The 13,856-nt window shown below is 51.8% G+C and overlaps 1 protein-coding gene across 1 annotated transcript in view; it reads left to right on the plus strand.

The window, feature by feature from the left end:
* Adcy5 (adenylate cyclase 5) overlaps positions 1–13,856 on the plus strand; it is a 144,349-nt gene that overhangs the window by 98,146 nt on the left and 32,347 nt on the right. The window contains exons 5-6 of the mRNA XM_055625232.1: positions 10,975–11,086; positions 12,534–12,661. Of these exons, the coding sequence (XP_055481207.1) occupies positions 10,975–11,086; positions 12,534–12,661 (240 nt within the window). The remainder of the gene's footprint in view (positions 1–10,974; positions 11,087–12,533; positions 12,662–13,856) is intronic.

The raw sequence follows: 13,856 nt of genomic DNA on the forward strand, positions 1-13,856 counted from the left end.
GTCTGTGAGTTCCAGGCCAGCCTGGTCTACAAAGTGAGTCCTAGACAGCCAAGGCTACACAGAGAAACCCTGTCTTGAAAAACAAAACAAACAACAAAACACAAGGGGGCCAGGCCCATGGAGAACCCATGGGGTGCAGAGGTTAGGCCTGGGTCCTGGCTAAAAATCTCTGCTATGTACTGGCTGTGTGAACGAGGCAGGTTATAGGCACCAGCCCACTGTGAACCTCAGTTTTCCCATCTGCATATAGGGTAGCGACGGTATGTGCTTCCTGTGGGTTAAAGAGTGAGTGGAATGATGTGAAGACAGCTGTGGTGTCTCAGTAGCCAGCGGTCAGGGGCTTTTCGGGTTGTTTTCCCTTCTGTAATCACCAGAGAGAGGCCTGAAGTTCTTAGCTGGAGAGGGAAAGGGTGATGAGTCACATTCTTCAATTCTCTGCAGAGCTGTAATATTTAGAAAGGGTGATGGCATGCTGCTCTCTGCCCCCACCAAGAGCAAGGCCACAAAGCAAGTAAATCAACACCACAGCATACGGCTCCTGGGGTACCAGCAGGGACTGACCGAGGAGCTTGAAGAATGCTTCGGTCCTGGGCTACCATTAGCTGTAGCCTGAGATCCCAGATGCCTCTCCTGTCTGATGAGTGTTGACAGATGGGCTGTGTCAGCCCCTGTGGCTGGCAGCTCAGATACGGCTTCTACTCCTGCCAAGACATCGGGCCTCAGGGCGGTTAAAGCAGTGCTTCTCAACCTTCCTAAGGCTGTGACCCTTTAATACAGTTCCCTCATTGTGGTGACCCCCAACCATAAAAGTGTTTTTTGTTGCTACTTCATAATACAACTGTTATGAATCGTAATGAAATGTCTGTGCATCTTCCAGTGGTCTTAGACGACCCCTGTGAAAAGGTTGTTAGATTCCCGGAGGGTTCTCGACACAGAGGTGGAGTATAAGACGATGTAGAAATCGCAGCTCACTCTCTTAGTTTTCGAAACAGGGTTTCTCTGTGTAGCCCTGGCTATCCTGGACTCGCTTTGTAGACCAGGCTGGTCTTGAACTCACAAGAGATCCACCTGCCTCTGTCACCCTGAGTGCAGGTCACTCTTGCCAGGAGGCCACGCTGTGGACTGGAGCCAGACGAGTGTCTGCAAGGAGCAGAATGACACACATGCACTGTGGGATGATGGGCGGGTCACCTCATTGCCACCTTGTTTACTCATTTGTAGCCTGAGGGTGGACCTGTGTGTTTATCCATCTGTTTAATGTATGTGCCACCTCTGCTCTAAGCCAAGATGCACTAGAGTTGGGGGCCATGGTTTGGAGCCAAGGGACACCATCCCTGGAGGTGACTTGAAGGTACATGGCATTTCTGGAGCTTCCTGAAGTTAAGGTATGTGCTGCCTCTTTAGTGACTTGAAGTTAGGCTCCGGTCTTAGTTAGGGTTTCTTTCTATTGCTGTGAATAGATGCCATGCACATGGTGGCTCTTCTAAGGAGACATTTCATGGGGGCTGGCTTACAGGTTCAGAGGTTTAATTCGTCATCATCAGGGCAGGAAGCTTGGCAGCACACAGGCTGGAGACCTAGGTAGCTGAGAGCTCTACATCCAGATCGGCAGGCAGCAGGAAGAGAGTGAGACAGACTGCCTGACTTGAGCATCTGATACCTCAAAGCCCGCCCCCAGTGACACACCTTCTCTAACAAGGCCACACCTCCTAGTAGTGCCACTCCTTATGGGCTGATGGGGACTGTTTTCATTCAAACTACCGCAGTACCAAATGGGGACATTTAAAGTTAGGTTACATGTTTGGAAAATCCCTAGCCCCAGCCTGCTTAGTAGTCCATATTCTGATAGCCATGAATACTGTCAGTCAGACTAGCTTCAGTCAGGCTAGCTTCAAGATCTGGTGGCAATCCACCACTCCAAAGGTCAGGGAACAGAGAATGCCAGGGACTCCTGACTTCCATGGTGGTCCTTCGGAATGAAGGTGACCCCTGCCCCTTGACCTCTCTAACTCACACTGGAGTTTCTTAGGTTTTAAAGGTGTGAGGTGGTAGGATGGGCTGTGACCATTCCAGACTCTTCCTTGTAGCAAGGGACAGAAGGCTACCACCTCTGGGGAGGGGCAGACCCCTGCCCGGAAGTATATTCTTTCCAAGGTAACTTGCCCTTGCTCCTCATCTCCCCATTTCTGATAGAGTTTCTCGTGGGATATTGAATCTAAAGCCTCATTTCATGGTACCCATGAATCCTGAGGTTTTGGCAGGAGTCCAGCAGAGGGGCTGCCTAGCTTAGGCTGAGAATGAGATGATGTGCCCTCTCCCCACATTTAAGGGATGTGGGGATGACCTTCGGGCCTCCTCCTTCCTCCTGTCCTTCGCTCTCCAATTCCTTCCCCCTTTGAAGGTTATCCTCTCCGCTGTCTCCTTCAAGGACATGGCTGCATTCCCCAGGTTGCCGTAGCGTCTGGCTCAGCCACCATGTGGTGTGGTTCTGAATTATAATGATCACTGATCGTGTCCGAGATGCTTAGATACCCAGGGGTGGAGTGTGCCTTCTGGGGGCAGAGTGTGGAAAGTGCCGGACCTCCAGTCCATCCTCAGCCATGCGAAGAGCGGACTGTGGGCATCTCAAGCCTGATGCCAGAAGCGTGCCCACCTCTATTCCTTAACAGTTATGCAGGGCAAAGGCCCTGTAAACATGTACTGAGGTCCTACTGTGTGCCAGGTACTGCTGTGGAAAGGGCACTGTCTGGGCATATCCAGCTCTCACAGGAACATTAGAGCTGTGCAGATGGCTGGCTGTGGCAGCAGGGGCTGACAACCCAGCCAGTTCTGTTGGGGAACACTGGGGTTGGACCTCTTACTTATACTTTTTTTTTTTTTGGTGTGTGTTAAAATTTATATAGCGTAAAGGGCTAGAGAGCTGGCTCGGTGGTTAAGAGCTTGCTGCTGTTATGACGCCCTTAAACACATCCGCATGCCCTCCACCTCTCCTCTGGAAACCTCCTTTCTCCTTTCTGTCCTCATCAGTCTGCTTATTCTAGACATCTCTTATCAGTAGAATCCTACAGAAATTGTTCTTTTGATGGCTGCCTTGGCTCACTTGGCACAATGCTCTCACGGTCCAACCCCGCTGTGGCATTTGCCAAGATCTTCTTCCTTGTCGAGTCTCGGTGATGTTCCACTTGTGTATGGGATTCTGGCTGTCCTTTCTTCATCTGAAGCCTCCTCAGGCTCCTCGCACCTTTCAGGGGTCCTGGGTGATGCCTCTATGTGCATGGGTGAACAAGTACTATTCATACCTCTGCTTTCAATTTGTCTGTGGATATGTCCAGAAATGGGGCTGCTGGCTCAAATGGTAAACTGATATGCTTTTTTTTCTTTTTTTTTTTTTTTTGAGGAATTCCCATACAGGTTTCCTCACTCCAGCTTTCCTTGCAGCACCTGTCAGGAGCTCAAGAGCTTCAGCCTCTCCTTGCATGGGGTTCACTAAAGACCCCTACTTGAGTTAGGACACAGAATGAGGACTAGTGGGAAACAGAGCCATCAATCAGCAGGGACTTAGCTCTGGGCTCTGAAACTCAAGGCTCTGGCAAGCCAGAAAAGGCACTGAGGATGAGCATGCCCAGTTGTATTTCTAAGACAAGTACAAACAAGTGTGACCCGTGGGTCAGATCCTACTAAGAATCCAGACATCAGGATTATTCTGAGAAGGCTAAGTTGAGAAAGGCATGGTGAAGAGGAGTGGGTCAGAATCAGGTCCCAAGAGGGAAAAAAAAAACAAAACAAAAACAAAAACAAAAAAAAACGTGATTTGCTCTCAGCCTTTCAAACATAAACATTTTATTTTTATTATATAAAGGATTATGTTTTGTAGTAAAATTGGAGAGCGTAGGTGGTGTGGAAAAGAAAAGCAATTCACGCGGATCCCGTTGTCTGTGGCTGGGTCTTGGTTCAGCCTCCTCTGTGGGTCTCTCCTCCAGAAGGCATTTCCCAAGCCTGTCACACCATTGGAAGATGCCGTCAGGTTCCTTTGCTCGAGTGGTAAGGGTGGGATGTGGGTAGGGGGTAGCCTGGACTCTTCATGAGGCCCAAGGGCTAGCTAGCAAAGTGGGTTGCAGGATAGGCCTTGATCCCAGGTCCCCTGACTTCTCCTGGACTTCAGTTACTGAAGGAATATCCCTGCCAGGGTGCAGAAGCTATGGCCATATTAGGGAGATTCTGCCCTCCCATGGCATTGTGGGCACCAGTGTTTCAGTGTCCATTCCTTGGTCATCCTCCCTTTCCTGCCCAGCCAGTGCCTCAGGTGGTTCTGACTGAGGCCGACTCATCTGCCTTCTGCTTTTAAAAACCATCTGTTAAGGAAAAGACAAAAAAAAAAAAACCCAAAAAACAAAAAACAAACAAACAAACAAACAAACAAACAAAAAACCCAGCCCTCTGGTGACTGTTCACACCTGGCGGTGCCAGCTTGTTTAGTGGCTATGAATGACTCATTGTTCCCCTTTACCTGAGAAGGCCACCAACCCCAGTGTCTAAGCTGTGTGGTTTGGAGAAGCTTGAGTGTGGGTGCTGCAGGGGACAGCTCTGTCGGATCCAAAGAAATGGCTTCCTGCACAGGCCTAGCCAGGGCAGCTTTCACCCCCACAGGCTGGAAGCACCCCAGGGTGCTTCCAGTCCCAGCGCTATCAGCATCCTAAGAGGTAGGCTGAGACCTTGCATCATTTCCGTCCTGACCCCCCCTGCCCTGATCTGGCTGAGGAGACAGGCGGTGGGAATCTCAGGATTCAGCTGTTAACGCTGCCAGCCTGCCCAGTCCTAAGAGCCCAGTGATGTTGCAGGGTGTGGCTCTGCATGTGGGATCCGGGCCAGGTGCTGACAACTCATACATCGAAGGTCTGTTGGCAGTGAGAAGGGACCAGTGTGAGGAAACGCCTGTGGACCAGGCAGGGCTGCAGAGGGCCTGTGGTGGTAAGCGATGTCTTGCTCCACACATGTGTCTCTGGAGGAGCAGGCAGGCTAGCTAGGGGGTGACAGAGGACAGGTCATTAGGGAAGCATTCTCCATGTGGACCTGATCCCAGTGACTGGCCAATCTAGTGACCCACTAGTGTGGCCAAGAGGAACTCTTGAATGTGCTAATGTCTAAGCTGACATCTTTCTGCTTGTCTGGGCCTGGTGCTGGGTTATGAAATCCACAGCAATATGGCCAGGAAACTCAGGCCAGCAGAATGGGTAGTCTGTGTTGGGGAGACACCTTGTCCACAAGGGACAGCTGTAAAGCAAAATTCTCCCACAAAAGAACAGAGAACAGGCTGTGCCTCTTAGAGGGCGAATGTGTGTGTAGGTGGCAGTTTCCACAAATGGGCCAGAGAGGTCTTCAGGGGTCAGAGTTGAGGCCTCAGAAACCTCGTATGAAATTTTCCAAACCCAGGTTAGAAAACTTGCTGGCATGACTCCTTGGTGGCTGTGCCTTGCCTTCGCTTTTCTCAGGAGCTGAGAGAGCCTCAGAGAAGACCCCTAACAGCTTGAGAGAGCTCAGGTTTCAAAGCTTCCCTGGTGATGATCACATATTGTCCTCTGGCCTTGGGAACCATCAGTGGTTCTGTGAGGGCTACTAGAGACAGACACCCTCCACCCCCTCCCCCTCCCCAAGGGTCACAGGCTTCTCTCTGAGGTAGCATGCTGGGACCTCAGGAGGTCCTATGAGGCAGAAGGAGGGCTCATGGTTTGTTCTCTTACTTACACTAATGTCATGAGCATTCTCTTCCTTTCAAAGAATAAGCATCAGGCACTGCTATGGGCTGAGCTGCTTGTCTCCCTAAAAGGCAGGTTGAAGTGTTGACACCCCCTCCCCCCAATACTTTTGAATGTGACCTTCTATTCCAAAATGTTGCTTTGCACAGTTTAGGTTATCTACGGCCAGCCATATGCAAGAAGGGAGGGAGGCTGAGTGGCACAGGAAGGAATTTTAAGAGAGATCACATTTACGTACCTGTATATTGTTACAGATGTCCTATTTTTTATCATTAACCTCTTGCCATGTCTATGCCATAGGTTAAACTTTATCACATGTATGTGTGTGTAGGGTAAAGCACAGCTTCTGTGTTATCCATGACCTCAGATATGCATTAAGATTGGAACAGCGGGGCACACCTGTAATCCCAGCACTTGGGGAGGCAGAGGCAGAGGCAGAGGCAGGCCAGCCTGGTCTACAAGGTGAGTCCAGGAAAGCCAAGGTTACTACTGTCTTGAATCCCCTAAGGTAAGAGAGACTACAGCAGGAGCTTCATGGAGCCTATAGGTTAAGGTTAGCTCATAGTTGTCAAAGGAGTATGACTCCTTTGTCCTATGATTCCTATGTCGTTATGAGAAGAAGGAATTGTTGCATGACGACACAGACACTAAAGGCAGAACAGCACAACCTCTGACTTAGGAATGTCAAAGTCTGACAGCCACCCTAGATGAAGTACACTCAGGGGAAATGCAGCCCTGGTCCCACCAGCGCCTTGACCTTGGTCATCCAGAACTACGGGGAGCACGCATCTGTGACGTTTATAGCATCTGCTACTTTGTAATGGCAGCCCTTTAAGCTAACACGGGCACCTGTGACATAGGAGTTACTGCCCAGATTTGGGGGCTGGGGGTCGAGGCAAGGGCAAAGCAGACAGAGCCCATCTTCAGTCAGCCCTTCAGCTGCAAACTCCGTAGAGATGGCGGTGGGGGGGTACAGCAGTGAGTCAGTGAGGTGAGAACCCCTTCCTCAAGGAGTTCCCATTCCAGGAAGAGGAGGTGACAAGGACAGAGTAAGTGGTAGCGGCAGTGCTCAGGGCAGGGCTTCCCCTGAGGAGGGTACTTACCAGACCCCCAGGAGAGGCCTGCCTGGACTCTCGAACCCTGCCTCTGCAGTGCTACAATAAACCTGCACTCTTTCACTCTTTCGATGGAACGCTTACAGCTTCTCTTTAACATCCCTTTCTGTTCATGTGCTTTGAAGCCACTGTGGGGTGCAAGAAAGCTATCTGGACTGTGATACCCAACTGTTAGCTTACTGCTAGGCAGGCAGCACATACAGCGTGGATACGTTGCTAGACAAGAGATATGGCTCGGACCCGGGCAAGGCTTAAGTGGGATGGAACAGGATTCCCTCACATCACTCAGAAAGGCGGGCCATTTGGAACTCACAAAGTGTTTGTTTCTACAGTTTGCACGGGATGGTGTTAGCCTGCAGTTGGCTGTAGGTGACCAAAACGGTGGAAGGCAAAACAATGGTTAATAGGGGATGAGTGCATATTGAATGGCTCACGTGCAAAGGGGAAAGATGTGGGAGAGATGGACAGTGAGTGTGAGAAGTTATGTGTCTAAACCGGGGTGGTGGGATCTGGTGGAGAAGGTGCCATTTAAGCCAGTGCTGTGGTGCTCATCTCTAGCTGTACGTTAGAACCTCCAGAGACACTTCAAATAAGATAAAACAACACAACAAAACAATCGTAGCAGAGCCCCACCCTGGATGGATTAGAGTAGAATCCCTGGAAAGCTCCCCAGAGGACCCTGAGGGCCACCAGCCCAGGGACTGTGGTGTCTGAGGACTGCCCATCCTTGGCGGGAAGAGTGGTGAAAATAATAAGATGGAGAAAGCGCTCCCACAGCTGACACGGGCTTCTGCAGAGGACAGTGACAGAGGCTGGTCTCCTCTGAGTGGCTCAGTGACCTTTGGCTTGAAGAGACTTTGAAGTCACACACCTTTGCCTCATGTTTCTGGGGCTGCCCTCTTCCTCATTCTCTCTTTGCTCTGCTTAGAGCTGGGGTCACCTGGCCACAAGGTTGTCTTGCTTTTGAGGGGCTGGGGAGTTTTCTCTCCTACCCTAGGGTGTCAGAGGCATAGTCCAAAGTAGGCCAGCCAGTGAATGTGATACCTGGGTTTAATCTAAAATTAAAACAAGATGGTAGCTATAAGTGGGCAGGCTTGCTGCTTCCTTTGCTTATGTCTAAGTCATCTTGACTCCAGTTTTGGTTTTGGTTTCCTGGGAGAGAAAAGCGAACCAAGATTAAGAGGCAGCCTACTGTCTTCTGGCATGCTCGGGTGGCCCCCTTTCAGGCAGTAAACCCATCTACAGGCGGAAAAAAAAAACACAACAGTGTTTATGAGACCCCACAATCCCATTCATCCCTCACCCACAACTGTGGCAGCCCATGGGGCAGCCGCCTGATGTCTGCACCTTTCTTTTTATCCTCTCTCACCAGCCTGCCTTGTCCTTTCCTCTCACTCCAGTCATTATGCTCCAGTCCCCACTGCTGGCCCTGGTTGGAACTGGGGGGCTGGAAGGTGCATGGAACTCTCTCTAGCCAGAGGCCAGCACTTGCTCTTCTCTGGGATAGCCCGGTCCAAACCCCAGGATGCCTTTCCTGGTAGCCCAGCCTTGTCACCATGTGCCCCGAAAGTTTTGCTCGGTGGGTGCGTTTGTGAACGACTGTGGAAGATGCCCCCCCCCCCCCCCCCCGGTCATTGCCAGGGCACCACAGGATGTTTTTAGTCTCTGAGTGACTGTGGTGCTGACAGAACCCGTAACATGTACACTCTTGGAGTGGGCAGCCAGCTTGCCTGTGTGGCCTTGGGCTGGCGATCCAGTATTTCTGTGCTTTAATTTCCTCCTCTTAAAAAGTAAGTGCTGACCTTGCACGGTAGCTGTGAGGCGGGAATGAATCTATGTGGGAGCGCAAAGGAATATATTAATATATATTATGTTATTTTGCTTTGTGCTGCTGGGGATAGAATCCAGGTCCTCGGTCTGGGAAAACGCCTCCATCTTCAGTGTATTTTTTTTTTTATTACTAAGTTAGTTAAATTAATAAATATGGTAACAAAAGGATAAATAAAGTATTTATTATGGGGAGGAGAGGAAAACGTGGGCCAGACCCTTTGTTGTGCTTCCTCGGGAAGGAAGATAATGTGGGACGAAGTCCCTGATTGACCACTGGAATGTGGGAGATTTCCCAAGTTGCCCAGTAGCTCTCTCTAGGGTAATCGGAGTCTTCACGGGTGGGGAGATTCCCATCTGTGAAGAGTACACACTGAGGTAGGCTTTTCGCTGTCTCTGGGACTCAGCGCGTGTGTCCTGAGAGCGTCAGGAAGGCCACAGCTAACATCACAGCAGAAGGCACGCTTTATGTAACAGTGCCAGTTGGCTCCGTTGGAGGAAGAAATGGTGACCGCTGGAGGTGATGGGCATGTCACTCTGCCAGCATTTGGTTGTCTCCCCCCCCCCCCCGCCCCCGCATATGTACCCCATTGATAGTCGCAATTTCTCGTGCTCAGTAAATAAAAAGATGGGCTGGAGGGATAGCTCAGCCATAGGGTCTGTTCAAGAATGGGGCCTGAGTTTGGATGCTCAGTTCCCATGAACAGAGTGATGCACTCCTTCAGTCCCAGCTGTGAAGAGCTGGAGACAAAAGGATGGCCGCGGTTTGCCGGCCCAGACAGTCTGGCAAGTCGGCATGCTCCACGTTCAGTGAGAAATCCCTGTCTCAAAAATAAGGTGAAGAATGACTGAGGAAGACACCCGTTGCATGCACAGCCCACCCATGCGTGTGTGTACATGAACACATACATGTAAACACGTACATATTTATTCTCACATACGATTAAAAATTTAAATTACAAATAAGTAAAAAGACACGCTCAGTATACCAGCAAACATTTGGAATAAGATTACAATATGTATCTAGCTGTGCATTCTTAATTTTGAAGTCTGGGGGTGCTGGAGCCTTAGGAAGGTGGGGGGGGAGCACAAACTTGGAGGAAGGGTCCACTGTGCTCTACTGTGGTCTTCTCTGTGGTCTTTACCTCCACCCTGAGGCCCAGCCTGGTGTGTGAGCCACTAGGCTCCAGAGAGCACAGTCAGATGATGTAGCTTAGAGCTCCTCTTCCAGAAGAATATCAATCCATGAGATTTACAACAGTTTTGTGCCCCTCTTGAGAAAGCAAACATGTAGGAACCCTTACACACTCGGGCCTCGAGGCCTTCCCCCTTGTGGTCTGCTTTGAAGGACAGGAGCCACAAGAATGGGCAAAAGAGCCGTTGCTGGCTGGTGTGGCTGATGGCACCCTGGATGGTGAGGCTGGAGGCCCTGGGCAGAGAAGCCGGGGGCTTCCAGGTGATGGCAGGTCTAAGGGGTGTCTACCTCTGCTCTTCTTTCAGTTCTGTTCCTTTTCAGTCTGTCCCTTCCAAAAAGACTCCCCTGGGGTAACAGGCTTGAAGCCTGTCTGGTATTGGGGAGTAAGAGACCTTTGGGGCTGTTCTAGTCCACACCAGAACAGAGGGGCTGGCCACCCCTGAGTAGGTGGCCTGAGCTGTGTAACAAAGCAAGGTGAAGAAGCCGTGGAGAGCAAGCCAGTAAGCAGCACTCCTTCATGGCCTCTGCTTCAGTTCCTGCCTCCAGGTTCCTGCCTTGAGTTCCTGCTCTGACTTTCCTGAGAGCTGTAAGAAGGAATTTCTGACCCACTTTGCGTTTGGTCCTGGTGTTTTAGCACAGTGACAAAAAGACAAAGACAAGTCCCCCAGGACTCCTAGAGCCTAAGGCACTCCCAAGACCCCTGGATAGCCTCCTTCCCCCCCCCCCGGCCATACTCACCCCCAAAGGCCTGTCTTCAGCACACTGGGTGGCTTGTAGACAATTCTCTCTCCCGTTTCTGGAGGCTGGAAGTCCCAGATCACCGTGTGAGCATGGCTGGGCTCTAGGAAGGGCCGTTTTCCAGCCCTTTCTCATAATCTTTTCACGGCAGCAGAGCCCAGAAGCAAGCTCTCCTGCCCTTCCTTCTCATGAGGCATTAATCCCATTCACAAGAGGCCCACCCTACCCTCACAGCCTAATCGCCTCTCCAAGCCCCTGCTCCTAAAACCCCTAAGGCACCAGGGTTTACTGTATGGACAGAGACATTTAGCCTATAGCAAGTCTTCCTTCTCCTCCTGTCTCCCAGCATCCTGTTTGCTGACATCGAGGGCTTCACCAGCCTGGCATCCCAGTGTACTGCCCAAGAACTGGTCATGACCCTCAATGAGCTCTTCGCCCGCTTTGACAAGTTGGCTGCGGTGAGTCACCCTGAATGTGGGCCGGAGGGCGTCCTGGCCTGGGCTGTGAGGAGATGGCCGCCCTGAGGTTGAGGAAGTTAATACGTGTCTGTACCCTTCTTAGTGGAGAATGGTATTGGGCACCCGTGATGGGCAGAGATATCAGTCAGCCTACAGAATGTGTCCACACCATCTCTGGCAAGACAGTCGGAGACATTACCCCCGGCTGTGAGGGAATGTGAAAGGGCTTTCTCCATGCCCGCCTGCAGGGCATCGTGCCCAACCCCCCAGCAAAATCTGTTTACCCGGTGGGGGGGGGGGCACATCAGGTGCCTTACAGCTGCATTCCTGGTAAGGTTGGCTGGAGGGATGGGATCTGAATCTCCACCTGGCCTGTGAGCACCTGGGTGCCTTCCCTAGAGCCTTCCAGAAGGAGGGTTCGCCAGCAAGAGGGAGTGACACCTCACGGCAGGGAATGGCAACCAAGGCCCTCATTCAGTAGACCTCTGTCTCCACTCACTCTTCCCCAGACTGAGCCTCTGGAAGGTCACATCACGTAGGTAGCCGCTTGTCACAGTGTCACATGGGCACACAACACAGCCCTGTTTATAACCAGGCCAGAATGTGGACAAGAGGCTACTGTGGTCGGGGGCTCTCTGGGGCCTCTGATGGTGTTAGATGGTCGTCTCCCATCACTGAGCTTGAGCAAGGTAGATGGAGGCGGGCATGACTGCCACCTGAGTGTTGGGTGGACCTCACGGGCAACCACCTTACACCACCTTACCGGCTTCATGGAGTAGCACGGGGTCAGACTCAAGCGGCCGGTGTGACCGGTGAGATGGTAGCCCATCTCGACCCTAGTTAGGCAGTGGTGTCGACCTGCCTCCGTGCCCCTGGGGCACCAGTCTCGAAGCAGTGGTGGCGGCGGCAGGTTGGCAGGTGGTGGGCTCTGTTGGCTTCTTGGCACTCGTGTGTTTGCTGGCCTAGCCGAGCGTTCCTTTTGATAAACATCTCAGGCAGGCTGAGGGTCATAGGGTTTTTGGCTCAAGCTTGTTTCTGCTTGCTTCGGTCTTTTCTTTAAATATATATAAGAAGTATCAAAACTGTGGATGGAATAACAAGAGTTGGGGGTATGCTCCTGGGGTAAGAAGCGGGAAAGGGATGCTTGCCCAAGCAGAGGAGGAAGAAGGGGGAAAAGGAAGAAGAGGAGAAAGAAAGAGAAAATGAAAGAAAAAGGGGTGCCTCACCTAGGCTGCGGTGCCTCCTTCAGGGTGTCAGTGCGTGTCCCCTGGCCATTTTCCTCCATGTCCTGCCTGACTGTGACCAGGTCCAGTCCTGACGGGGGAGCTGTGCCCACTTCTCTAGAAGGCAGCTCACGCCAAGCATGAGTAACTCTTAGTTTCTCTCTCTTTCCCTCCCACTCTCTTTCACGCCAGTTTGGACGTTTTAAAACTAATTTGCTTTCCAGGAGAACCACTGTTTACGGATTAAGATCCTCGGGGATTGCTACTACTGCGTCTCTGGGCTGCCTGAAGCCAGGGCTGACCACGCCCACTGCTGCGTAGAGATGGGCTTGGACATGATCGAGGCCATCTCGTAAGTGCCTGCCTCTGGGCTTTATCCACTGGGGGAGGGGGTGGAAGAGGGGGCGGGGGACTCACCCACAGTCTGAGTAGTGGCTGTTGGAAGCAGGAAATAGTGGGATGCACCCAGGTTCCCCGGCTGGTGGCCAGCTCTGTACTTCAGCTTTTATCTCTACTCCAGGGTTCATTTCTTTCCACTGTTGGGGTAGCTTTCCCGAAGGAGGCTCCAGGCGAGGGAGAGCTGGCAGGAGGGGCCATACCTGAGCCAATGGCCTGTCCTCTGAAATCTTACCACTTCTCACAAACCCATACCTGATGTAAAGCACGCTAGCTGCATTTCCTCCGTGGAGGAGAGAGTTAGGCTCTCGTGGGCTAAGGAACTCTCCAGGAACTCAGTGCCAGATGATGAGCCCTTCCTGTGAGCAATAGCAGAAGGGGCCCGGACCAGGCTTGCTTACTGGCCATGGAAGGAGCCCCCTGCTACTGAAAAATGTGCATGACCTAAATGACGTTACCAGCTAGGGGGCTGGGTCAGGGGAATGCATCCAGTAGCTTTGCACTTTAGAAATAGCCTAAATGGAGACAAAGTAGAAGATAGATGGTAAGGTCAGAGGTCAGAATGGCTGGCCAGGAAGCTGCTTAGGCCCCTTGTTTTGGTACAGTTGCTTCTATTGACCATCTCCTGCATGACTGGGCTGTAGAGTCATGCCCCGAAGTACAGCCAGTGCTGGGCGGGGAGGCCTTTCTCTGCTCTGAGAGCTAGTGTGTCAAGTGGACACACAGATAAGAGATGCAGCCGCTGCAGGGAGGAGCAGACGGCACTGTGGGGATTGAAGAGTTTCAGGAAGCAGGTAGCTCTGGAGATGAGAGAAACCACCGAACGAGGTGCGCTGTTGCCCTGAGCGAGTGTCTGCAGGCATCTTTCATGGGCAGAAGGGGTTCCCTCAGTACCTGAAGTTCTCCAAGTTGACCCCAGGAACAGAGACACTCGCCCGGAGCCTTTCCTGAAGCTGGACAGGATGGAGGGGAGGTGGCCTGACAGGTGGGACTGGGGGTGAGCCCACCCACCAGACCGAGTTAGACTGCCAGTCAGTCCCACAGCTTGTGGAATCAGGGGAGGCTGGTTTCCGAAAAGTGCAAACTGTATCTATCCTCCCCAAACTCCTGAGTGGTTTTGTCTTCAGACCCTTGAGCAGACTGTGAGCCCC

Source organism: Psammomys obesus, unplaced genomic scaffold (genome assembly GCF_907164565.1).
Source record: "Psammomys obesus unplaced genomic scaffold, mPsaObe1.curated_primary_1811, whole genome shotgun sequence".
NCBI classification, from domain to species: Eukaryota; Metazoa; Chordata; class Mammalia; order Rodentia; family Muridae; genus Psammomys; species Psammomys obesus.